Source organism: Amblyomma maculatum, chromosome 9 (assembly GCF_055883805.1).
Source record: "Amblyomma maculatum isolate TAMU_Amacu chromosome 9, ASM5588380v1, whole genome shotgun sequence".
NCBI classification, from domain to species: Eukaryota; Metazoa; Arthropoda; class Arachnida; order Ixodida; family Ixodidae; genus Amblyomma; species Amblyomma maculatum.
The window spans coordinates 6965939-6992163 of NC_139352.1; the positions used below are offsets into that span (position 1 = coordinate 6965939).

A 26225-nucleotide genomic window follows, 5' to 3' on the forward strand; every position below is an offset into this window, starting at 1 on the left:
ACTGTACTATGGGACTTGGCTCTGCCAATTAACTAAAAGCTGTAGGTTTAATAAAAAAATATTGTGACCCAAAGGAATAAGAAGATATTATATAATAAGATATAGAAAATAATAAGAAAAGATATTCTTTTCGATTTGGGACCTGATTTTATGTGTTGAATATGCTTCTGATAGGTTTATATCTTTTTTAGATTTTTGAGCAGACCTATCGTGTAAATGTATTTTCCTTTTATGCTGAAGAATTAATAGAATTGACATGATGAAGAATAAGCTGACACATCACCAAAGGTGACTGAGCGATCAAACCAGTCAGCTGTTAACTTACAAATTTTGTCATGGTCAAAAACAGAATGTGAGCAGTGAGCACGTACAGTACATCAGAATCAACTGGGTGCGTACACTTCGTAAAATAAATGAAGGCCTTTTGAAAAAACGTCGGACGCTACTAAAGGCTACTAAAGTACACATCATTTTATGATCATACTCCCCCCCGCTCCCCCATTTCTATTCGCACTTCTCTTGGTCATGTCTCGCGCGTAACAAATATGTAAGCTGGCGCCACAGCTCGGTGAAATAAAGCAACAGAGTAGCGAGATGTTGCAAGGTCAATGTGTTGCGCTTACGTGACGCAGAAGCCTCGTTTGGGAGGGGAGTTCGGGTGGTTCGGGTGGTTTCTGTGCGGTCGCATGGGTCGCACGTGTGGGTAAACGAGTTCGCGCGGATTTTTGCCACGATTTTTGTGAGTATGCATGAAAGTTTGGGTCGTTTGAACAGTAAGACATGTGCATGCAGAAATTCAGCCTACTTTCCCGCCTTGTGTTTGCCATTAAGCTTTTCCGAACTGCGCTCTTGCTGCTTCCGCTTCTTCCGCTTGGACCGGTGAGCAACGGCAACCGTGGGGAAATCACGTTTCTGAATTTGGTTGGGACTATAAACAATCGAAGGGCTGGTAAATATAAGCACACGCATCGATTTGCATAGCATGCATATACACAGGGCTAACGTTCTAGTCTCGGCCGGCAGCTTGTTCGTGCAGAAGCTTGAAATAGCAGGCTTTGTAGTTAGCATAAAAGCGGGGCATTATGCATCTGCAAGCTCATGTTGTGCCGCACGGTCCGTCAGAGCGAAAATTAACCAAGCTGCGCAAGGCATGGCTTCAGGCAGTGTCATCGTTGATTATTTTATGGCTGGGGCTAAGCAGTTGAGGACAACAGCCAATTAAGGAGCACAAAAGCTCTGTATAAGACAATCAAAGATATCAAAGGAAGCTTCTGCGCTAAGCTGGGCGTGATAAACGACAAACGAGGCAAGGACCTCACTGAAGCCTCAGAGATAAAGAAGAGGTGGCAGGAATACACAGAAGAACTGTACAAGAAGGACCCGAATGTGCAAACCCAACATAAGACGGTTGTTATTACTGATCTCGAGCCGGGCATCCTGAAGAGTGAAGTTGAATGGGCCTTAGCCAGCCTTGCTAAGAACAAAGCTAGCGGAATTGATCGCATTCCAGCTGAGTTGCTTCAGAACCTCAACCATGACACTGTTAACATTCTGCATACATTATGTCGGAAGATTTGGACAACCCTGCAGTGGCCAAAGGATTGGAGGAGGTCAGTTTACATCCCCATTCCAAAGAAAGGCAGTGCCATAGATTGTTCCTACTACCGCACGATCGCGCTTATTTCGCATGCTAGCAAGGTGATGTTGAAAATCCTCCAAGGTAGGCTGCAGCAGTATGTGGATCGGGAGCTTCCGGACGTGCAAGCTGGGTTTCGCAAGGGCAGAGGAACTAGAGACCAAATTGCCAACCTTCGCTGGATCATGGAAAAAGCAAGAGAGTTCCAAAAACCCATCTACTTCTGCTTTATTGATTATGCGAAAGCGTTTGACTGCGTAGATCACAGTATATTGTGGCAAGCTCTCCAAGAGATGGGAGTTCCAATTCACCTCATCTGTCTCCTCAGGAACCTGTATGAAGGGCAAGAGGCCACAGTCAGAACTGGGCATGGTCTTACTGATTGGTTTCCGATTGAGAAAGGAGTGAGGCAAGGCTGCATACTGTCGCCCTGCCTATTTAACCTATATGCAGAGTCCATCATGAGGAAGGCCGGTCTGGACGAGTCTTCAGCTGGAGTGAAGATTGCTGGAAAACGTATCAACCTTGATATGCAGATGATACCGCAAGATATGCGGATGATACCACTTTAATGGCAGAAAGTGAAGTGGAACTCAAGAGACTTCTGATGCGCGTACAAGAAGAGAGTGAGAAGTTCGGGCTTAAACTGAACATTAAAAAGACAAAGATCATGGTGTCTTGCCCTATCAAGTCCTGGAGCATCAATGGACAAGAAGTGGAAGCTGTGACAGATTTTCTTTTCTTGGGCTCCAAGATTGCCTCGGAAGGAGACTGCAGCCATGAAATTAGGAGATGCCGGCTTCTGGGAAAGAGAGCAATGGTTAGCCTTGACCGCCTAGTAAAGAGCAGAGACATTAGTCTGCCAACCAAGATCCGTATAACTCGTGCTATGGTCTTTCCAGTTGTGATGTATGGATGCGAGAGTTGGACTGTGAAAAAGGCTGACCGCAGAAGAATTGACGCGTTTGAATTGTGGTGCTGGCGAAGACTCTTGAGAGTTCCTTGGACTGCCAGAAGATCAAATCAGTCGATATTGTCGACCATAAACCCTGACTGCTCATTGGAGGGTCAAATTCTAAAGTTAAGGCTCAGCTACTTTGGTCAGCTGATGAGAAGAGAGGAGTCGCTGGAGAAAGATTTGATGTTGGGAAAGGTTGAGGGTCGCCGGAGAAGGGGTAGGCAGCGAACGCGATGGTTAGATGGCATCCTCGAGGCACTGCAGAGGAAGTTATGTGATGTTAGGAAGATTGTGAGAGACTGGAAAGCGTGGCGTGACATGGTCCATAGGGTCACGAAGAGTCGAACACGACTGAACGACTGAACTGAAAGGTACTTACGTCGGACCACGGTGAGTTGGACGGAAACGATCAATGGTCTTAAAGGCTTTAAGGGGACCGTGCGTCCATGCATACGTGAAATGTGAAGAATAGTATGTGGCCAAAATAGTGCCTAGAATGGGTAATAGACTACGTGATGTCATGATGCTAGATTTACATACGTGAGTTGGACAGCGGCAGGGTGGCAAGCATGAGCGCAAGCGCATGTAATCGCGGTGTTGACGGCCAGCCCGCGGCCCGCACGCCCGCTTATTTGGTCCTCGTTATCATGTGGATTATCGTCTACGACGGTGGTTATGTAGTTTTGATTCTTCAAAGCTTCCTCACTTCCATCTGCGATGAGATGCGTCACGTAACGCGTCGCTTTCTGCTCATATTGAGGTTTAAATGTGCTTTGCGGTGTTGCAAGTTCTACATACAGTCCTTCTAACGCGTTAATTAGCAAAACAAAATGCATGCTTTTTGCATACGTTTGTAATATTTACTTTTGTCTTTGCACGTGAGTACAGCAAACTTATTTATTTCTATTAGATGACGGGAGAGAAGCGTTTGAATCCGTAAGTGTGGTCCATTTTATTTTGTCCGCGACTGTACATACAAGCGGCGCTGAAAAAGCTGGGTACTGCCGACGTGTATCTAGCCCAAGCATCGCATCGCATCATTCTTGTTTGCTGTACGAATAGAGGTGTAGGCGCCGGTTTGTGTTTTCCGTGAGGTGCTGTGATGTTCGTACTACGTCCTACGAAAGTGTTGTGTGAGACTACGAGAGTGCCGTGATGTGATGCGCGCGCCGATGTCCGGGAGGACATCAGCGTGTCCATTTATAATCGTCGACGATCCAAGTGCATGCCAATGTTTATTAGGTGCAGTGGTAAGTCCAAAAATGTCGCGTTAAGAGATTCACACGCGCTGTGCAACAGTCAGATGACAATAAGTCATCAACAATTTGTTATTAGGCTGCACTACAGAGCTGAAAACTCTGAAAATGTGGTGTTTCTACAAAGTACACGCCTATTGTTTATATTTGTGCATTTTGAAACTTCGAAAAAAGAAAATTAATTGGCAATACTTTAACCTGGCCTTGCACAAAGTTGTTGGGAACGCACATGATACAGTTTTTGCATATTGGAGTGGACAGAAAAATAAGTGCCCAGCCCACACTGCCGAGATACGCATTACTACAGGTAAAATGGTTCAGGCTTCTGTAAAATATTAGCTGCCTGGCACAGCATCTTCCTAAATGTTCAGGCTTTGTACTATTGTTGAAGGCCACTTTATCATTAATAAAGGAACGAATATGGTTTATGTGTTAATGACTAGTGCTTTTTCAGTGTAGTATGTTCTTTTCTTGTTTTTTAGTTTTTCAGTTTTTCCTTAGTTTCTTTTGCTTTTTGATGCTGAACATGAATATCTGCCATGCATGTGACAGCTGTAATGCTGGAAAGGTTGACGTGTATAGCATGTACGTACACACTGTGACATCTCAGCGACACCTACTTGCCCCCAAGTCGTGATATTTAATCCCACTGATAGCAGCCGCGCTTTAGTGGAGGCGAAATGCAAACGCATTTGTTTACTGCGAGATGTCAACGCAAAGTACAAAGCCCAGGCAGTCAAATTAGTCCAGAGCTCTCCACTACAGTATTCTTCATAGCTACATATGTCACTTTAGGATGTGAAACCCTACATGCCACAGGTAGGATGTGTTGTTTTTTAGATTTTGTAACCTCCCATCTATGTTGCGCAACATTTGACTAATTATAGTTCTCAAACAGTTGTTGAAGATAAAACTGAAGCAGTTTTTGGCATGGTTTCCTGCTTGGATTAATTTGCTAAATGCAGTTTTTTGAAACTTGCATCAATGCTAGACAGTTCAAAAGCAGGCAGTTGAATTACAGGAATGATGTGGATCATGCATTTCAGTTCTGACAAATGGAAAGTAATGGTCCCCTCCATGCATGCACAGGTGCCCTTAGATAAATATATAATCGGATGTGTGATTGTGACACATATCAAGGGTCGACAGAAAGCCATGTGGAGCCAGTGTGATATTCTTCATGAAGGCTAAAATAAAATGCAACAGCTGCTGTCCCATTCAGAAAAAATTGGCCCTTTTTATTTATTTATTTATTTATTTATTCAGGTTACCCTTATTACCTAAAGTAATTTGTGTATGATTAACTGACCATGAATAGCATTTTAATCAGAGTATGATGTGATGTATAATATCTGGTTTATCATCCTGAAACAACTATGAGGAATGCAACAGTTTAGGGCTCCTGTATAATTTCGACCAAGTGGGGTTCTTTTGCATGCACTGACACTGCACAGTGCATGACAGCCTATTGTTTTGCCTCTATTGAAATGCCTCTGCCGTGGCAGGAATCAAATCTGCATCCATGGGTTCAGCAGCCAAGACTGAGCCAGCACAATGGGGTCAAGTAACAAAATGCATGCCAATACATTTCCTTCTAGCCTGTGGTTTCCTTCACAGAACTAATGTATACAAGAAAAAGTAAATAGCAAAAAAAAAAAAAACTTTTTTATTGTACATTATATTCACATGCCAGTAAACATTCTCTAGGAAGAAATTTCTCATAATGTTTGCATGGAAACAATGAACATCTGCATCTATGCTACTACACTACACTTCTCACACACAAAAAAAAAAAAAAAGAACCACAAGCCCCATCTGCTTTGGGCCAATCACTTGATGAAACTGTTTAACCGAGACAGATGTCGCATACTACAGACTGGTTGTCTCGCAACATATCTTTGCATTCGTCGCATTTCAATTTCATGCCTTTCCTCTTAGCTTCAACTGCTGCTCGCATTACTAGTCACCCATCTTTTGTGAAATATTTTTTTACACTGTTCAGATCAGCATCCTTGTTAATGATGGTCTTGGGCATTCTCGATGCTACCATTTTCACATCTTCCTCACCTGGAAAAACAAAGAAAATGACAAGCCTTGAGCAGCTAAAAAATTAGGGAGGCACCTAATCTCCACCTATAAGGGTATGGTGCACCAGCGTTAATGGCTCTTGTCTGCAGATCTCACTAAAGATTCCCATTCATTTACGTGCCCTTTGCTACAAACTTAACCATAATAATTGGTTCACAGGAAGGGAAAGGCGCAGTATCTGTCACACTTGTTTCTGTGGACACCTGAACCGTGTCTTAAGGGAAGGGAGGAAGGTGGGAGTTGTGGAGGGCTACGGAGGAAATTCGACTTTAACGTGCGCTGACATCCACAGCACAGGGATGCCTCTTCCTTTCGCCTCCATCGAAACGCAGCCGCCGCGGTCAGGTTCTAACGCGGATACTCCAGCACACAAACTTAATCACTAATTCCTTAATTCATGTCTCTGTTATCTTATTAGCATGTGGTCGTAGGTTGCCCTGTTATGTGATAGACAGCCTGGCGTAGACCTCTGTAAGCTTCGCGTTAACCAAACTGTGCAAACATGCCTTCATGGCCTAAGAGTAACCTTTCTTACTCGAAGCTGAAACGTCCCTGAACATATTTCGAAAATATAACTTTATAAGATCGAGTTAACAGTTCCTGCCATGTTGTGTGGCCTTGTGACAGTTGGCTTGTGGTACTTTTGGCTTGTGCACAGGGTCCATCTGTTAATCATACTGGTTAACATGCATGAAAAATACATTTTCACACAAACTGGTGGCAGATGGTCAAGTTGTGCACTGCAGATTCTGAAATGTATACCTATATGCATGCAAGGGTGGCATCATCACATAATGTGGTCAAGAGTTCTGTCAGTACCCGCAGTTACATGGCACTTCAATGTCCATTAAAGGACCACCTCGGACAATGGTCGTTGTTACCACAAGACCTGTTCTAACAGCATGCTGACACCATTCCACTGAGCATACCTTAGATAGCTCATGATTGTAGGACTTGTTTATTTCTGACTTCCAAGGAGTTCCTGTCATCAGAAGCCCTACACTTTATGAAAGCGGGACAGCGCTCTTGAAACGTGATGCAAAAAAATAACCAGGTTACCTTACCACAACGTTAAATTACAGAGGGTGAATTTGCTGCATGAAGATACCAAGAAGCTGTACAAAGAAAATTGAGAGTGAAGTGGCAGGATTTTTTTAAACATTGAAATAAACAACAAACTAAATTTTGTCAAACCTGTCATTGAGAAATGGAAATCATGCAGTCATCAAAAACACATCATGGAGTACATTTTATGTCATCTTCACAAAAGACACACCCACACCTGACATACAGTTTCATACTTATGAAAGAGTACAAACCAATATGCAAGGAGTGTGGATATGAACTAACAATAAACCATATCTTACATGTGTGCCTGACTCGAGAAATAAGAGGAAAACATTTTGTACAATTTTGCAACATCCCTTTCCATTCCAGCAGGATCTTAGGAGAGACTGCACTAGTTTCGAATTCCCTGCATTTTTGGTTTCCTAAAATCAGTCAATGTTCCTAAACAAGCCACATCCTAAAGAACAATAGTCATTACACACAAAATAAATACATTAAACCTTATTCTTGGTGCATGGCAGCATTAGTCACTTATGCACCTTAAAAATCAACACAATGCTTATAAGCTTTCGGTCTGGTATGGTCCTTATTCACGTCACAACGCTGTGATGCGGGTCTAATGTCCTAGTGATCGGAAAGTTACCTTTTTCAAATTCTAGCATAAATTTAAAAACTGTGAAGGCGTTTCTACAGATCTCTAAAGACGCTCGGGTGTTTGGTTTTGACTGGAGTACTCAACTGTTTTATCAGCGTCTGCCTGCATTGTTTGTTGGACAGCCTGTAGTAAAAGTGTAAAAGAGAAGACATTTTTGAACATTTAGTGCGTTTCTGAAGGTGTTGCTTTCCATTATGGGGCCCACAAAAAGTAGCTGAATGTCAAATGCTGCCTAGGTAGGCTTTCTAGCAAGACAGTGGTGTAATGGGAAAATCGCTTCGCCGGTCCAGCGCTGGCCACGGACTTGAAAGGCGAACTGTTCGAATTTATAGTTACTGACCACACCTGAAACATTTAGTTGTGCGTGTTCAAGGCAGAATTTCTCTAACACTGAGCACTGCAGCAAGTAGTTATCGATTTCGCGCCCAATATTATGAAAATTCGTCCTCTCTTCGCTCATTGATACGTCCACAGTGGAGCATTTATGCGCATCAGGGTAGGCCAGGCGTGGGAACACGGATGCGTAGTTGTAGCAACGATTGCTTGCACGGCACTATCTGTAAAATTCCAAGAGTCAGCATCTGCAAAGAAATGTGCAGTGCACATTTTCTACTGCATACCGAAGTCTGGCGACGCATGCGTATCTCCCGCTCGTTCCAAAGCTGCGGCCGTTTAGTCGGGTCACGCTAACCTCGAGCATGCGGGGGTTTAAACTACATGTACGCAAAATTCAAAGTTGAGAAAAAGATGCAGGCTAAGTACTTGTCTAGTCTTCCCCTAAATACCAAAAAACATTGCTGTTCGTAGGGAAGTGGATCATTTGCGCTTCTGGCTTTCCGGGTGTGCACTCATGTATTGCTGTGCAGCGGGTCTTTGCCTCAACGAGTCGACGTGTAGCTCGCTGCTGTAGCAGCGTAGGCTGCTAGTAGATTCAGGATGTCTTTTTCCACGGCTCTGAGGTAGAATATAAAGGAAGGATTTAACTAGAAACATCCTATTTCCTCTGTCTGCATGTGAGGAACGAGCATATGGCATTTCACATACAGCGTATACATACTTTGGGCGGCCGAATGTTCTGCACAGCGAGCTGTGTGTCGTGCCGGCGCTCAATCTTCGGAGGTCCATGTAGGATCTAAGACAGCGTAAATGCTAAGGATGGCTCGCTTGCTTTACGAGCAGATCGAGTCTAGTGCGAAGCGAAAGCTGCTTGTGAATGTGCGTGTTTAGTGCCAGTTGGGGGAGCTGGGGCAGGAGGTCACATCGCCTGCAGCTATGTGCGTGACAAGCGATGCTTGCTGTACACAATCCTGAGTGAAGACTGTGATGTATGTTAGAATGGGCGAACTCTTCGTAGCATCTCATCGAGAGTCGCGGCTAGCTGATATCATAGCGTAGCAAGTGGAATGCGGACATACGCGTTCGACGTGCATATAGCCATGAGCCTATATATCGATGTCCGCCATATTTTTACGAGAATCGAATGGGTACGTCGGACGTATCTTTAGACACTTCATTATTTTATTGCCTATATAACTGGACCGCTTACTTTTGCAGGGATGAAGAAGAAGTTATCGGCGTGGATAGCGCGGGCTGTGCAGGACTGGCCTGGCAAGAATACTTTTGGGCCCTACAGATTTTTGCCTGCATTCTTTCTTCTCGGTGCTGCACTTGAATTTGCGATGATCAACTGGACTCCTGGCGGGAATACAAATTTCTGTGAGCCATTAAATTTGCTTGGGTGTAATCACACACACACGCTCGAAAATATCTTTAAATGTTGCTGCCTCACCGGCTGCATTTAGCATTTAGGATTTTAAAGGCTGATAGCCTTGTAAATATTAAATTTATGTGCTGTTTCATCATAGCGTGCACGGCTTGCTTGTTTGCACCAAGTGTTCCAGTGCTACAATGAGGTGACATGTCCTGGAGTACTAACTGCAGACATGTATCATATCTGTTGGCGTGCATTACCAAGCAGACATCACCAGAAATGTAGAACGAAGTAAGGTTAAACAGCAAAAAATCATAACTTTGCAGGATACTGGAATAATTACCGAATGCCATGTTCAGTTTCAACAAAGAATATTCTTTTTGAGAAGAAGACGTCTTCAGATGTACTATCTTGAGCAAAAAGTAAGAAGCCTCTACGAGGGCTTGTCGGGATCATGTCGGGCTGAATAAGCACTGCTAGTGTCGAGGGCGGTGCACTGCACCACTTGGAAGTGCACTTCGGTGCAGTGTGCTCGCCTCGACACCAGGAATACTTCATGAGGTGGCACCTACATGCAGTTCGGCATGATCCCGGCAAGCGCTCGGAGGGGTCTCTTACTTTTGCTTACGATAGTATGTGTTTTGTGCACTGTAATGAAGGATCTACTTTGACATTTCAGAAGTAAAGCTACTGGAGAGGTTACTAGCATATGTGGTTATTGCTTGGCTGTAGCCATGTCACTCCCTCTTGTATGCCAACTTGCAAATTGTGACATTAGCACTGCAGATGGAGAAACTCATTGACCTGCCTATGGGAAATGGCACTCTTTCCGAGTGTGTCGCTGCCTCTGGGTGTGGCTTTGTTGTGATCCATACCTATCATGCACATACTACACACTGCTGCGTGTTGCATAGTTATATATATCCTGTAGAATGCTTCTCTAAGACAAACTGTTGCATCCTTGGAGCTCAAATTTCGCGCAGAAATGGCATTCAGCTGGCGGTTTTGTTTCATGTGAAGTTTATTCAGGTTACTTACCTGAAGTGCCTTGATACTAAAATCTCTATAACATAGTTTGCCCAAAGCTGCACGAAATTTGAATTTTGATTGTGTATCTTTTTGAGCTTGTATTGCTATGATATGGCACCATCATTTCCTCAGATAAGATAGTAAGCATCTTGTTTTGATTCACCATCACTGCATACGATGTGAATATTTAAATTATTCTGATCAAGTCAAGGAAGTACACCAAACAGATGTGATATAAAGCATTACTGCCAACCAAATGCTATTTCTGTGCAAAATTTCAGCTCTGAAAACAGCGGTTTAGTTGGGAGATGCATTCCACTAGATGCATGTATTCAGTGCAACACGCGGCATTTAAGTATGCTGCTGTCTGGAAGGTTTGTCCCTGTACCTTTGTCTTGAACTCAACCTAAGCACGGCATCAAAGAGTTACGGAGGACACTGGTTTTGAAAACAGGTTATGCTGTTGATTCAAAATAGCTTGGTCAGGTACAGAGTGTGCTTCCCTAAACAAATGCACTTTATTGAATGTGGCTTTTAAAGTGTCATGGCTATAGGTAAGAGTGTCAAGGTCACTCAATTGCGTGTTTCACTTTAAACCGAGAGATGCCATAGCGGAGGGCTTTGGAAATTTTGACAGCCTGCAGTCCTTTAATACACGCTCGCCAAATGACTAGGCGAGCATTTAACTGCTTCGCTGGCACTTGGCTGCTCAGTCCCGCCATGAATGAGATTCGTGTTGGTCTGAGTGAGTCTGTGCTCGGCGCAGGTTTCAGGTTGATGTGTAGCCATGCTTAACAAAGCTTACACTTGGATAATAGGTTTAACCAGGATAAACCTCTGCCGTTTTTAATAAACTGTTCTGTCATAGGAATTGCAGGCCCTGATAATTATGGTAGATGACGTGCGTCCCTCCTGTATACTACAGCATGCAGTACTGCAGGTATCCACGGGCTGGCACGTGTCTCCTTAAGCTACCAAGCTTAAATGGACAGGAAATGCCATTTACCAAGGTTAAGCAAAGCAACTGAGCAATGGGTATTCTATCACTCATCACTGTACCACAAGAATCTTTGATCTAGCTTCATTAGCATCGTGGATAATAGTAATTAAAAATAACGCTAGTCTCCCCCTCAAATTGTACACTTCAAGTGGTTGACATTTGGTTTGCCAACTTCCGTTTGTTGTGGCTGTTTTCCTGAACATAGGTTTTCTTCCTCCTGCGTATTCATTCTTTACTGCCTTTCTCGTCCTCCTCAGCTGCATTGGCAATAATAGTCACTGTGCTCGAAGCATGACTGTCATAGAAAGATACAGCAGCGATAAATTCCTTAGGAGCTTGCGCAGCAGCATGGACTTTCACAGCTGTTGGAAGCGTGGGCATAGTGGCTGCAGTGAATTGCAGCCTTCGGTTACCTGTCACTCATTATGGCATCACCATGCATATGATAACAATTGGTGGAGAACAGTTCCAAAAGCCACCACTGTGCAATGACCAGCTGGCCTGCAAATTTAAATAAAACGTGAATTTTAAAAAGAATAACAAATCGGCTCATCAGCAAGCAGTTATACTTCAGGCGAATGCTCAAAAGCATTCGGCCTACGCATGCAATGAATTTCCTGGTTTCTGTAACTGCAGTGCCAGTTTATTTACCTAAATGTCTATGCTTTCTCTGTCTTTTTGAAAGTATTGCTTGCCCACTGTTGGCATTACATAGAAAAACTGCATGTCACAAGCAGTCATGTGTGCACGATACTCTACCATTTTTCTGAAGTTCCTTGCTTTGACCCATTCTCATTCTGTTCTGCTTCTAGACAAGACATTTAAGAGGAGACAAGCCAAAAGCATGGTTGATTTGAAGCAGAGTTCATGAGGTGAGGAGTAGTATTTAACAACCATTATAATTTTTGGTGGTTGCTGCTTTGCCTGTATTGAAGTACTTTGCAAGTATTTGCTGCACTAGATAAATCTTTCTTTTTCTTTTACATTAGTGATTAATGTCACATTCACCTTTCATTTGGCATTGTGCTTTGCATAGTAGTGCCATTGTAGGCAGCAGGATCTCAATGAATTATACTTGCTGCTGGAAAGGCTGTAGAAAGGCAGCCCTAGCTAGAGCAGTCAAAGATACTAGGAAGTGTACTTATTTGGCAAGCCAGCGCACTATCTGACAGAAGGAAAGAAGGAACCATAGAAAGTGGATATTTGAAAATAAAAACATCACCGGCTATATGGGACCTGCTTTCATCCCATTAAAAAGTTGCAAGGTGGCAGACTTGGCACATTAACCAGCAGAAGCTGTGATAGCTTTCGTTTACCCATTCAGGTGCGCACATAGCTCATTTCTTCACACAGTGCAAGACGAGTTTTGTGATTGCTAAGTGAAAGTTAGTCGAAATCGCATTGTGCACTTCTTATTGTCCTCTCCTTAATTCTAGCAATCGTGGAATATGTCAGCGTTTTACGGTAGGCACCTACAGTAGTCTTTAATTTAATTTAATTTAATTTATTGATTTAAATTAGTTAATTTAATTATGTAATTAAGGCCTTACCGCTAATGCTGTAGATTTGAATTCATATTTGCAAAACTATGGGTTCCTGGATCTCATAACACCTTTCCAGTAGAAAATACTGGAGCCTCACACACATCTAACACACTTGGCAGGCGCAGACACTGATTGTTCTTGTTTTTACAGAATCATCTGCATCAGCAGATTCTGGAGATCGTGGTTATTAAGTGCATGAAATGGCACATTGCATAGCAAGGTCACAGGGTCCATTGCCACAAGTTGCATTATTACATCGTGTCACCAACTTATGCTATATAATTTGGCCAATGTATCTTGTGACCCTTTCGCATTTAACTGGTCACGACTTGTTAGACCCGCTATATGCAGAGAAGGCTCTTCATTTTCGAGTGAAGTCCAGTTTTACCCAGTTATCGCACTTCAGAAAGACTTCCTAAAAATTGAGCTGAGTATAGTATCTGCACTAAAATATGCCCTTTAGGGAATGATTTTTCCAGTGGTGCCCAGATGGGAAGGCACTGCATGAAAATTTAGGGATATTTTTTTCTTATTCCAGAGGAATGCTTTCAATTTACTGATGGTTTTAAACATCTTATAATGCTTGTTTTATGGCATTGGTTAAATTGAGAATATAATTGAAAAAGTGTGTTTAGGAAGGGAGGTGGAAAAACATAAGTGCTGACCGGATACCTTATTGGCATTATTGTATCAAGCACTACTATGCATGTTCTGCATAGATGTGGATGTGCAGGTGGTAGTGCGTGTGTTTGTGAAAAAAAAAAATCTTAGTTCTAGAGGTTTTCTTTTGACTGGTGTTCGGTGCGAAGGATGATGATGAAAAACTGAGACGTTGAAAAATTAAAAACTTTGTGTATTAGAAAGGCATGGTTTGAGTGAAGACTGACAAAGTTTTTGAGTGCGAATTACGTGAACCTATCAGAGTTGTCGCAGCAGAGGCTCACAATTAGAACCCCCAAATTCTCGACAACATCCTTTCTTAATTGCTCGGTTCGTTGCATATTGGGCAAGCCGTCTCGTGGGTAGCCTTTGTCCTGATGTATGGATAGACGAGCCCACCTTCCTGTGGGTCCCATGTGGCCCGGTAATGCACAAAGCAAGAAAAGCGCACTAAATCGCATGTCAACACTGGTATCCCATGACTACAAGGTAAGAAAAATGAATCTAAATTGCATGTCTGTACTGGCACATGTGAGCAGGTCACACGCAGGGCGATAAAAGCAAAACTAAATCACTCACCTGCACAGACCTCACGTGATCAAACAAAACACAGATAATGTAAAGCACAAATGAATTAGCACATCAGCCTCTTCCCTCTGCAACTCAACGCGGGTCAACCAAGGCCGAAATGCAACGTAAGAACAGAATGGTTCTCTGCCCTCCCGCTCCCACTAACTTATCGCCGTCAGAAACTGAAGTGCATTACTGAGAGCTAAACTGTCTCCACGCCGCCATTTAGACTCTGCCAGCCTATAACGGCTGAAGGCTTATATCTTCCCTGCTCAGCGCATTACCTGTGGTGCGGCACCGATGCAACCACAAGCCAGCCAAACAAAATACGAAAAGTGAAGGTCACTCGGAAAGCGTGGTGCTTACACTAACACAATGCAGTCCTGTTTCTGATTTCACTTGCGTGAGCCAGAGGGGCTGTTTACCATACGATGCCTCAGTGGAATTTGTACGTATATTCTCGACTTGCAAGGAATTTACATTTTCGATGAGCGATGGGGGAGGGGGAGCATAGGCACGAGGTTGTTTTGCGCTGTCTCTGTTTACTCCAGGTGCACGTGCTTACTGATAGGGCCGAATATATTTCTCGGGTTGTCTATGCCGAGCCCCTCAGGGCTGGCTCTCAACAACATGACATGTGGCTCGCAGGCCGACGGGAACACGTCTTTCGCCTGCTATGTGATGGTCTCAAGCTCGGTGACTCTGCAGTCTGGTTTGGTTGAAGTTTTCATTAGTGCTACAGGTCCTCTCATATGGCTTATAAAAATAATAGCAAAAACATTTGGCATTTTTTGTCATGGACAAAAGCAAATGCTCTCTGGAAGTTCTTATCAGTGGCTAAAAATAATGTAAGAAAGCCCATACTAGGAATTTACTTCTTAACAGCTTGATTTGTACCTGAATTCGAACTGAATAATATATTACCTGATTTTTTGCCTTGCAATCTGCTACTAGCACAAGACCTTCCTAGAGAAATTAACGTATTTCCTATCCTATCCTATCCTTGCCTCTCAAATTTCAGGAAACATAAAACGTAAAAACGAAGAGCTCTACACATTCATAACCCCTATAACATCTGATGCTGATATTTGCCTCACATATGTTTCAACTTAGGTAGCGAAGTGCTGTTTTGTTTTCATTATTTTTCACTTTTTTTTTTTGTAATTATTGTAACTGGGTTGTTCCCACTGCCCTGCTATGATGTATCAGTGCTGCAGTGTTTAGTGTTGCTGAACAGATGTGAATAGCAAATGGAGGTTTTGCCTGTAGAAATCACTTCAGCCGAGGCCTGTGAACTTGAAAACTTTATAATTGGTTAGCGCACAAAAGAAACAGCCTAGCCGTACAGTGCGTCATAATTGGTCAGGAAGTAGGAAAAAGCCCACTGGATGAAGTTTGTCAAAGTGCAGAGAACACACAATCCTTCGGAGTTGCCTTTTAAAAAAGCACATCGCTTTGTAGCTTGGTCGGAAGTACCTTGGTCTGTGTTGTTTGACGGACCTCTTGCCAAACTACATTGGCTCGACGTACGCTAGTCACATACCTTTAATGCTTTTTCTTTCCGTAATTTCTGTGACATGTGGTTTCTTCGGCAGATAGGGCCACTTCCACCATGCCATACGGAGTACCATGGGCTGCATATTTGGGGTTTACTGCAGCAGCAATGCTGTCCATGTTTGCTGGAGCGCAGTGTGTCCATCTGTTCTACAGGCCCCTTGCTGTAAGTTCTCGCATATAGCTGCAAAAAATTTTGGTATCTAGGTGCGGAAAAGTTATTTTGGTGCCTTTATGAGAGTCAAATTACCTGGAATTCATGCAGGGGCCACGCTTGCTCCATCTACTGGCACCATTGGCAAGCGGCTTGGTTCTGAGGCACTGCTACAATAAATTTGTTCTTGAGCACATGCATCCCGGGAACTTTTGTTTCTGACTTTGGATTCTTATTAACTCATCCTTTTTAGTGTGTATGCCTGCCCGCTGAAAATCCATAACAACTGTCGTAGTTATGGCAATGGTTGAATGCCAGGTAACGTAGCTTGCTGGCCTTTCTCCAGGGGCTATGGTAATTGTCTCATTTCCTAGGATGCGAGAAATTTAGGCAAGCTTATAGTTTTTTGGAACTTCTCGAGCTTGTGCTGTTGAGGACAGTCATTATTGGTCAGCAAATCTCTGTGTATAAAATGTGTATTGCTTAGGACCCGTCACCAGAATAGGGTAAGGAAGTATATTATTATTTTTTTTTTTTTTCACTAAATTGCCAACTGCGATATGAAAGTGAATGTGATTGAGTAAGTAATCTTTATTAAATGCAGCTGGCGCGAAGGCCCATTTGCAGGAGAGGGGGAGTAGGGACAGGGAGATCACATTGGGATGTCAATGCCTGCTTCACATGCAAACTCCCAGAGGGATAGCAGTGTAGGTCCGTCTCAAGTGTGGCCGTTGCTCGGGTACTGCATTCACTGAATATGGTAATATGGCCTGGAAGACATTTTCTTCTGGTTCCATGATAACTATGGTAGACGTGCAACATGTGATGTGCTGTTACATTTTCTGCATGTAATTCTGACCACTCTTATTCTTGCGCTTTTTCAGCATTGCTTTGCCAATCATGTGGCTCAGTTGCGAGAAGGTCTCGGAGTCTGGGTTTTTTATTCTACAGCCATTTGGCAATCACATCTGCGTTGAGTGCGTAGTCCGAGCGTGCTTTATGTGTGAGGACTCGGGCGCCATGGGAAAACCCATGTGGCAAGGGGTTGGGGTTAATCGGAGTCTGCTCCTAAAGGGCGCGTCGTCTTTTTTATCTGGCTATGCTGACATGCGAAATCGGGCCAGGGCCATTTGGTGCGGGCTAGACCAGTGTGCCGAGACGGAGCAGTCATCAATTATCAGTGCATGCATGGCCTCGTAGCTGATGCCGTTCATGTGTCCCCGTACCCAGCCTCTATTTTTCGCCTCCAAGCCTTGCGGTCTTGAGAGAATATATGGCTCCATGTTTTAATGTTGCCCAATGTTGTGCCGATAGGAGCACCTTCAAGGCCTTTGAGGGCTTCTCGGCTGTCAGTGTACAGTCGAACCCCGCAATAACGAAACCGCCGGGGAAGGAAAACCTTTTCGTTGTCGCGAGAATTTCGCTGTCGAGAAAATGGACAAACAAGCACACCCATTACCTTCCAGAACCAAGATTTAATTAAAAAAGTCGCTTATTTTGCTCTGCTTGACATTGCTGTGCAGGAGCTTGACGACTCTGGCTTCGCAGCTTGATAAGCTATGCATAGCTTCGTCGTCGTCGTCGTGGTCGCCGAGAAAAGTCCGGATCACATCGAATGCATCAAGCACATCACGCGAGCTTACTTGCTTACCTTGTGCTTGGTTTTCGCTATCTTCGTCGTCACTCGCCTCATTTCCTTTGCGCACACTGTCGATAATAGCGTCGTCGCTGAATTCCTCGTGCACGATCAAGTCGGCGTCCGCACACAAAAAGTCCTCCAGTTCAACAGCCTCTGGCACCATTGTATCTACACTGCGAAGCGCGTTCCATGCTTCGGTTAGTGGCTGCAGATCATCACCGCTTGCAGCTTCCGGTTCTGCCAAGGCGTGCTGACCAGCTGCGAAGCCGGCGTGCCTGAAGCAGTTCTGGACAAGCGTGGCCGAAGTAGCAATCCACGCGCCGGCAAGCATCTCCAGCGCCATGAAGAGGTCAATTTCCGTCGGTCGCTTCATTTCGATGTTTAGCAACATCCGCTGTATGAGCCTTCTTCGGTACGCAGACTTCACACTTTTGATAACCCCCTGATCAAGAGGCTGGATAACGGATGTGCAGTTCGCGGGGAAAAAAATCAAGCGGATGCTCGTCAGGGCAACGTCTTCAATGTGGTGCGCACTGCAGTTGTCCAAAAAAAGGCAGACAGATCTGCCCTGCTTTCGCATGTCCGTATCAAAGGCTTCCAGCCAGCTTGTGAATATTGCGCGCGTCATCCACGCTTTTTGGTTTGCAGTGTACTGGACCGGAAGCTTTCGGTTACGTTTAAAACACCGTGGAGTCTTGCTCCGGCCGATCACGAGGAGGGGACGCTTGTCAGATCCATCCATGTTTGAGCATAAAAGAATGGTGACCCGCTTTTTGCTCAGCTTGCCGCCATGGCATTTTTTTCCTTTCAGGTCTAGCGTTTTTGAAGGCAACATTTCATAGAAGAAGCCCGTTTCGTCCGCATTATAAATTTCGGAGGGCTCGTACTCGTCCATTATGCCTTCGTAACTTTTCTCCATCCAGGAAGATGCTGCTTCAGCGTCTACGCTCGCACACTCCCCCGACAACACTTTGGCGACGATGCAGTGCCGCGCTTTAAATCGACTTAGCCATCCGGCACTCGCCTTAAAGTTGTCGTGCCCCAGAATGCACGCGTAGTCAATCGCCTTTTGCTGCAGGAGGCTTCCGGACAAAGGCACCTTGTTCGCTCTCTTGTCCAGGAACCACTGAAATACGGCTTTGTCCACGTCTTCGTAGACCGGCGCTGCCAAAGTCTTGTTCTGAGCGCGCGCGCCGTTCTGGAGTGCCGCCATGATGCCATTCCTTGATTTCAGAATCGTAGAAAGCGAGCTGCACGGGATACCGAACTCCTCCGCAATATCAGTCTTCTTCCTGCCTTTTTCAGCTTCGGCGATAATTGCAGCCTTTTCCTGCAGCGTCAAAAACTTGCGCTTCTTTACAGGAGGCGGCATGTTTCCGACAGTAAAAAAACAACAACAAAAAACACTGTACACAGGCAAGTCGCGAGCGGCACAAGGCGGATGGCGAGATCGGCGAGATAGCGTGGTCGCATGGTCGGCGCACTAGCGAAAAGAAAAAAAAAGGAGGTTCCTTGCTCTTCCCCGGTTGGCCGGCGGTGTCGTCACGTGGCGTGAAACGTCACATACATGCGTAGTGGCCAACAGACAGGCTAGCAAAAAGCCGCTTTCAGCGGGCAAAAAAAAAAAAAAAAATATGCTTTGCTATCATCATCATTACCGAACCAACCGAAAGTAAACAAAAATGGCTGCGCCGGTGCTTGTTGGCAGGTGAAATGAACGGGCTCGACTTGTCGGATGAGTGTGCTGCTGCAGTTTCGCCCATTCTATGTTCCCGACTGGCTGATGTGCCGAAAAAATGTTGCAGATCACTACCTCAAACTTTCGTTAATGCGGGACTGCTTTTTAAAAACCCTTCGCTGTTGAGAGGGGACAAATGCATTGAACCCTATGGGAGTTCGCCGGGGGCGCCAGAATTTTTCGTTGTCGCGAGAATTTCGTTCTTGAGAGCTTTCGTTATAGAGGGGTTCAACTGTATATGATCACTTCGCCTCTGGATCCTTGCAGACTAAGTGCCTCCTCTCTCATTTTCTGGGCTGTGGCCAAGACCACTGAAAGCTTAGTTTGAGTGGAGTTAAATGTGCGGCCATAGTGGTGTGTAATTTTGCTGTCACCATATGGGACACCACTACGAGTGTTGTGCTGCTTGTCGAGGGGTCTTAGGCTGCATCTATAAACACTGCCTTTTGTCTTTGGTCCGAGCAGGATGCTGCCAGTCTGTGTTCGTCTCAGTGACCTTGCGCATTGCATTTGCGAGTTGCCGGTTTGGGAAGCCTCACCAGACTGTCCCACCATGGCCCTTAGAGTCTTGAGATGGGGGGCTCATCCATTTGATGCACTGTTGCTGCTTTGGGTTGGTGGTCGTTAGGAGGTAGTTTGAGCAATTAATGCCTAGCCACTGTTTTATCGTCACACTTCTTGGCCCTTATTACGTGCCTTGATGAAGGCTTTCAATGACAGCAGACGAGCATATCGAGAGAGTTTCGTGATTTGCATGTCTCGTGGCAGTCCTGTGATTGCATGAAGGCACTCCAAATAGAGAGTCTCTCTGTAGTGCATTTTGTTTGTGTAGAAGCATGTTGCTCCATAGCATGTTCTTGAAGTGAGGTATGTCTTGATAGTGCGGGCGCTGGCACCTCCAAAGGGACTGCTGGTGCATCTGAGCAAATAAAGCTGCCGCTGCTAGGCAGGTCACAGCTGGTGTAGCCAGTCCTTCGGTCCTCCGGTCTTGCTTGATGTTACTTCCAGTATCCATGCTCGTCATTGGCGCTTCGGGCTCACGTAGGTCTACCACAGAGGGTGAGAGTAACTTTGTCTCTTCCGAGTTTTCAGCACCCACTTTTGCAATGGAAGCATACCGATGGCCGGGAGGTATCTCTCCAGTGTGTCCAATACTTGCTGCATAGTACCGCGCTCTTTTTCCGTACTGAGATAAGTTCCATTGTAGTTTATCCATAGCGTGACATCATCTGCATGAAAGGTAAATCTGAGCAGCAGTATGCGTCGTCAGTTCTTGCCACTGATTGGATACAAAGTCACCGAAAGAAATCACAAAACTTCGGTTTGCTACAACGACCACCCAAAGTTCACAATCCGTGTACCTGCCCTGGTCTCCTGTAGACTAGCAAGTATTGCCTAGCGCGTAATGATGGCAAATGCCTTGTAATGTCCCCTGCAATTAATATACCGGGAGTCAACTGCCACTGATGAGCCTTTGGAGCAGGAGGAGGCTGTCCTGCATGCACAGGCCCAGCCGTAAGCCAGTCTGTGTAAGATTGAAGTAGGCAGGATTCTGTTCCTTCAGGTGGTAGACTAGCCAGTTCAGCACCATGCGTTCAAGGAGCTTACACTGTCAAAATCAGTGAAATAGGCTTAAGGTTGTTGATAGTGTTTGGTTTCTTGCCTGGTTTCAGTATCAGGCAGACGACTGAATGTTCCCACTCAGCAGGGAGCTCGCCAATGCACCAAATAGCATTCAGATCATGCAGAAGTGAGAGTTTATCTGGTTCTTTAACATCGTTGATCATTTGCCACGTGATGCCGTCCTTGCCAGTGAGCTGCGCATATTGGCGACATTCTGGACTCGGGCTCGAAATGTAAATGTATGATACTTAACTGATTCCAAAATATGTGAGCACACAGGCAATTTAATGCAAAGCATAGCATACCATATTCACGGTATGCTATGCCACGAAACACGACATAGTTTGTGGTAATTAGTAGTTTCAAATTCAATTTTATTTTGCACCTAAAATATTTAGTGCATATTAGGTAAGCACTTAGGAGATCCCAGTTAGCAAGCAGAGCAGCAATTTATTGAGGTACTGCAAAAAGCACGTAGAAACAAAGGACGTAGCGCTGTAAATAAGAAAGTGTATAAAGAATGCAATTATCTAAAAAACACTAAGGATATAGAACAGGCAGTAAGTGAGTAATTGCTCCCGTATTACAAATGTACTCCACGTTGTGGGATTCACCTAAATATTTGATCAAATAGAATAGGTAGTTTACATAGTAAATTATGAAGCTCAGGGTCTGACCATATACAGAGTGTAGGGTATCATGTACTAAAGTTGTACTATACATAATAAAAGTTATTAGCGCACGTCCATTACTTACGGCGTAGATTAGGGTACAAAAAGAAAAACATAGTGCTTAGCATTGTTTAAAAGTAAACAGTGCAATTCAATGAGGAAGTGATTTTGCAAAAGGCGATAAATTGATTTAAATGATGTAATAGACTTGATTTCATCAGGTATGTTGCTCCATAATGCTATTCCAGCAAAAAAAAAAAAAAAAGTGGTGAACTTTTATTTAGTGCTTATCTCGGAAAGAATAAGGTTCAGGTTTTCTGCAAATATATTATTGATATTGGTCAGATGAATAATGTTGAAGCCATCAAATAATATATCTCATCGAGACGAAACATGATGAGTGTGAATTTAATTGTAAAGCTGCCAAACAGGGAGGATATTTAGATTAATGTAGAGCGAAGCGATATGAGCTGAATGTCATTAGCCAGACCGCTTGGTTTTGAATGCACTGAAGATGGTCCAAACATGTAGTGTATGCGTTACCGAAGGATGAATGTTGAAAGGTAGTATGACAAATGGCTATTAATGTACACATGCATTATCAGTCAGTGCAGTGAGAGCAAATTTAATGTGAGCACTAGGTTGGGTTCTTTTTGTGCCAGTAGTATTGCAGGCTTCTTTTTTGGCAGCATGCCACTATTAGATGTTCGAGCGAAGCATTTGATTGTTGTATGTGACTTGGACTTCCTTCACCAGCACGCACTGTTTTTGTATATCGCACAGAAGCATAATTCATGGTACGAAGTATGACCCATGGAAAGAGCATCATAAGTTGACCACTTGTACCACGTTCAAGTGCTGAGACAAGTAAATCAAAGTTGTCACATGCTATTCATTGACAGCTTTTATGTGTTTGCTGAACAAGCATTTCATTTTCCCCATTTCTCCTAGGACATAGATGTATATATAGAAGAAGAAAAGCAAATGCGCAAGTCAACTGTATCTGGTCAACAGGAACACAGTGACAGCACAGAGTCGAAGCAGCACCTCAAAAACAGCTAGAGGTGAAAATTACTAGGTAGTGTATTTTAATGGATTGAAATAAATGAAATATGTTGTTTGGTTGCAAGGCTGTCTGTTTATGTATATTTCTAAAGTTTACCTGCAGGTGAGGTATGAGTGGCCTCTTAGCGTCACTCAGTTTAAGCTTTCAGTTTAGTGAAGTGTATCTACCACTCAATCGGATATTAATGGCAACCACATTAATTATTAGAGCCTTGGGTGCATTGTGCAGGAAAACCTCATTGTTATGTTTCTTTAAAAAAATGTGCAAAAGTGTTTTATTCAAGAAAACATGATACAAACTGTCTAATTCTGAAAATGTAACTGTTAGATGATGTACTATTGCGCTCAGTATGAGCTACACCGTGCAAGCACATGCCTGAGCGCACTACCCGGTTGCCTGGTTGTACAATGGCACCAGTGGTATCATGGATCCCACTTTTGCTTTAGAGTGCGACTCTTTCAGTAACAGCACATTGCTTCGCTTTCTTGCCCTCACCTTCTTTCCCGCTTATTAGTACAATACTGTCAAAGGCCTGACTCTCCAGACAATCTGACATTGTCGGCAACGCTGTCATGATTAAAACGTCGCGAGCATGTCTCTGGCAGGTGGCAGTTTGCAGGTGGCATGGCCAGGCACTGTTTGGTAAGTGAGTTTTGTGACGTCACGAGACCACATGGCATCACGAAACTGCCAGTTCGGGCGGCACCTTTGAGACGAGAGCAGATGGGAATTGATCCCTCGACTACCCTTGAACCTCGAGGGAGACACTCTGGCCTTTGGCTTCAAGAACACGCGTTCGTATGGCTTGTTTAAAATGGGACATTATCAGATTGTCTTTGCTAATACTTTGCTTGTACTAATGAGTATGTATGGGATACAGGCACAAACTAAGGGATTAGCAATTAAACGAGTAGCAGCATGTATATACCCAAACAAAGTTAGTTATACGTATATGAATCTTTTGGGGCATAAGTAGCTGTGGCTATCATGCTTCAAACATAAGGCTAGATGGTCTGTTAAGTGCCTAGAATTACGATAGTTGTATTTGATTTAAAACATTGGCTCTCTACAGAAGCGTAAAAATGAGAAAAATTGACGAGTACTTTGCAGGATTAAATGGAATGTGTTCATCGTGAAATACACATTTTTTTTTCTCAAGTCCTTTCAGTTGTGATTATGGTAATAGAATGTGATTAACTGTGAGCTCATCACGTACGCAAACGAGAATCCAGAAGGGAAGTCTGAGATGGGAGCTGTTATAACGGTGTCGTGCCATACACTAGTGAAAATGGTGTTCGTGTCGGGATGATGCCAGAGCAGCGGGCCACGCTCATACTGATTGAAGGAGGTCGAAAGTGTGTTTGTGTGTGTGTGTGTGTGTAGGGGGGGAGAAGAGTCACTCTGCTCAGGTATTCGCCGCGAGATCGACCTAGATGTGGCGCCACCGTCGCTCCGATAGTGGGGATCAGCAGCCGGCGGCGCTCGCAGAAACGCAGTTTACGACGGGTTTGTTGGCAATGAAAACGTGTCTGATGCAATGCATTAGCAATTTACTGTTTAGAGTGTTCCCATATTGCAGAACAATTCCGTCTATTTTGCCAATGCCGAAAAAAAAAAAAAAAATAGATGCGCGGATTTTTGCTAAACAAGGCATGCAACCGCCCGTCTTTTAGATTTACTGGCATCGCTTTGCACGCTTTTTGCATTGTACGGCGCTCACAGGCCTGATACTTGGGCCTAAACATGACATATCTTATTGCCTTTTCAACGCAGTGCGCGTGTCTTATACGAGTGAGACAGGCAAACTTAGTGTCAAGGTTAAATGTTAGGTTAAATGTAGTAGTGTCGGCATACTGCCCGGCGGGTTGCCGTAGACTGAGTGGACATCAATTCTGGCTAGACAACCAGGCACAAGTATTCCGCAGAGGATGAGATTACGCCAACACTGTACAGAAAACCTCGCTGCACAGGAAAGCTGACTGCTTACATGTAGAGCGGTGAGTGGATTGAGTTTTCCGAGCTCACAACAAAGCGGATGCTTCTTGCAGCAGATAATCTGGTGTTGCACTGTGAAATGACTGATTTCCTGAAACCTAGGGAACTATAAGGAATTTCTGATGTGTGTGATGTGTACAATTGGTAAATTAGTAGTGTAACATTTTTTTTTTCAATGACAATGAATTTCACCATGTAGCGATTAATTTTCAATAGCGTTAAAGTGTTAGCTACAAATCAGTAGCTGCGAAGACATCTTAAAAGCTGCACTTGGTCGCTGTCGTGTTCTGGCAAGGAATTTTGATTTGAAGGATGAAGATTTCTTTATCATTGTAATTACTGTTGAGCAGTGAATTGGGGCGGTTCTGTCGTTTACTTCTACAACAGGTGCCAGATTTAAGACTGTCCTGAAAGAAATAGAGTTCATCTTATGTGACTATAAATAATTATTGCCCAACAAAAAGGGGTTCTAATGATTCTAGTGGGTTAACAGTGTACACTGATCTATGTGTATTATATTTATTGTAATAGGTGCTGGAAATATTTGTTTCTCAAACGTTCGACATTTCCCTAAAACGAAATCTGCTCATTACCACTGTTACGGATGCACAGACACCTTCAACAGAAAAAAAAAGAAAAGTGAAAAATGCATATATGTGTTTAACGCGCCATGCGACATCGGCTATATGACGGATGATGTAGGGGCGGGCCTCGGTGTCGTTGACCATGTGGCATTGTTTCACGTGCAGTCAAATCCCACAGCTGAGGAGCGCCTTTCGAAACGGCCGGGATTGAAATCGGCTGGGTTTTCGAAATCAGCCATCGAGCGCCCTACCGCTGAGACACCCTGACAGAGGTTTAACAGCAAAAAAAAAAAAAAAAAAAGAAAAAAAAAGTTACTCGGACAACTTTATCGTGGATACAGAAGGCACAGAGTGACTTGTTCAAACTGGATTTTGTTATGCAGCAGTTTGCGGTCGCATGTTTCAGTAGTTGCGGTGTTACAAGCATAAACGAGAATATAAGATTTTTGAGCGTTTGCCTTAGGTTGTATTGACGGCAGCAACCTGTTTTGCTTTGACACGGCGCCTTACGACAGCAGGGCAAGAAACTCAAGTGCCGAAGACCGCGACTGATGATGTCCTTTCCAGCGTGCTATACTCGATATGGACAAGCATTTTTTATTTTTTTTTTATGGAGCGTGGGGTAATAATAGCCTGTTAATATTTATTTTGCAGGAGGCAGATAGGTAAGCAAAAGCGCACAGGAACCGCGAAACAAACGAAAAGCGCTCTTGTACACGCCGCACGCGCGCGCGTGTCACTGCGGCACGCGACGCGAGCACGCATCCACACTGGGTAGGGTTTGCCGCTATGATGCTAGGTGGCGACTCTCCTCGATCTCGAGGCCAATACGGCCAATGACCAGTGGCTGGAAATTTTAAATAAACCCTGTGCTTCGATCGGGTATCGGAGATAGTATCTGCAAAAACTACAGCAATTCATATCCCCCAAAATAAGCCAACATTAAAAAAAAAAAAAAAGGATCTGCCAACCAACCCTTCATGCTGCAGGCTGGCGTCTGAACCTCTGCGCGATATTACGCTCCCC

At 44.1% G+C, this 26225-nt stretch overlaps 2 protein-coding genes across 3 annotated transcripts; both read left to right on the plus strand.

The window, feature by feature from the left end:
- The first annotated feature begins 604 nt into the window (after positions 1-604).
- On the plus strand, positions 605-15850 carry sloth1 (sloth 1). 2 transcript variants are annotated; one of them, XM_084578005.1, is made up of 5 exons: positions 627-739; positions 3505-3530; positions 9216-9377; positions 12214-12273; positions 15771-15850. In XM_084578005.1, the coding sequence occupies exons 3-4, from the start codon at positions 9218-9220 to the stop codon at positions 12270-12272; spliced, it is 219 nt and encodes a 72-aa protein (XP_084434131.1). In that variant the 5' UTR covers positions 627-739; positions 3505-3530; positions 9216-9217; the 3' UTR covers position 12273; positions 15771-15850. The 2 variants fall into 2 exon arrangements, with proteins under 2 accessions (XP_084434130.1, XP_084434131.1); XM_084578004.1 differs by lacking the exon at positions 3505-3530 and having other exon boundaries at positions 605-739.
- sloth2 (ubiquinol-cytochrome c reductase complex assembly factor 6 sloth 2) lies at positions 9300-22683 on the plus strand. Its single transcript, XM_084578003.1, has 4 exons — positions 9300-9377; positions 12214-12273; positions 15775-15895; positions 22506-22683. The coding sequence occupies exons 2-4, from the start codon at positions 12269-12271 to the stop codon at positions 22614-22616; spliced, it is 237 nt and encodes a 78-aa protein (XP_084434129.1). The 5' UTR covers positions 9300-9377; positions 12214-12268; the 3' UTR covers positions 22617-22683.
- The last annotated feature ends 3542 nt before the right edge of the window (positions 22684-26225 follow it).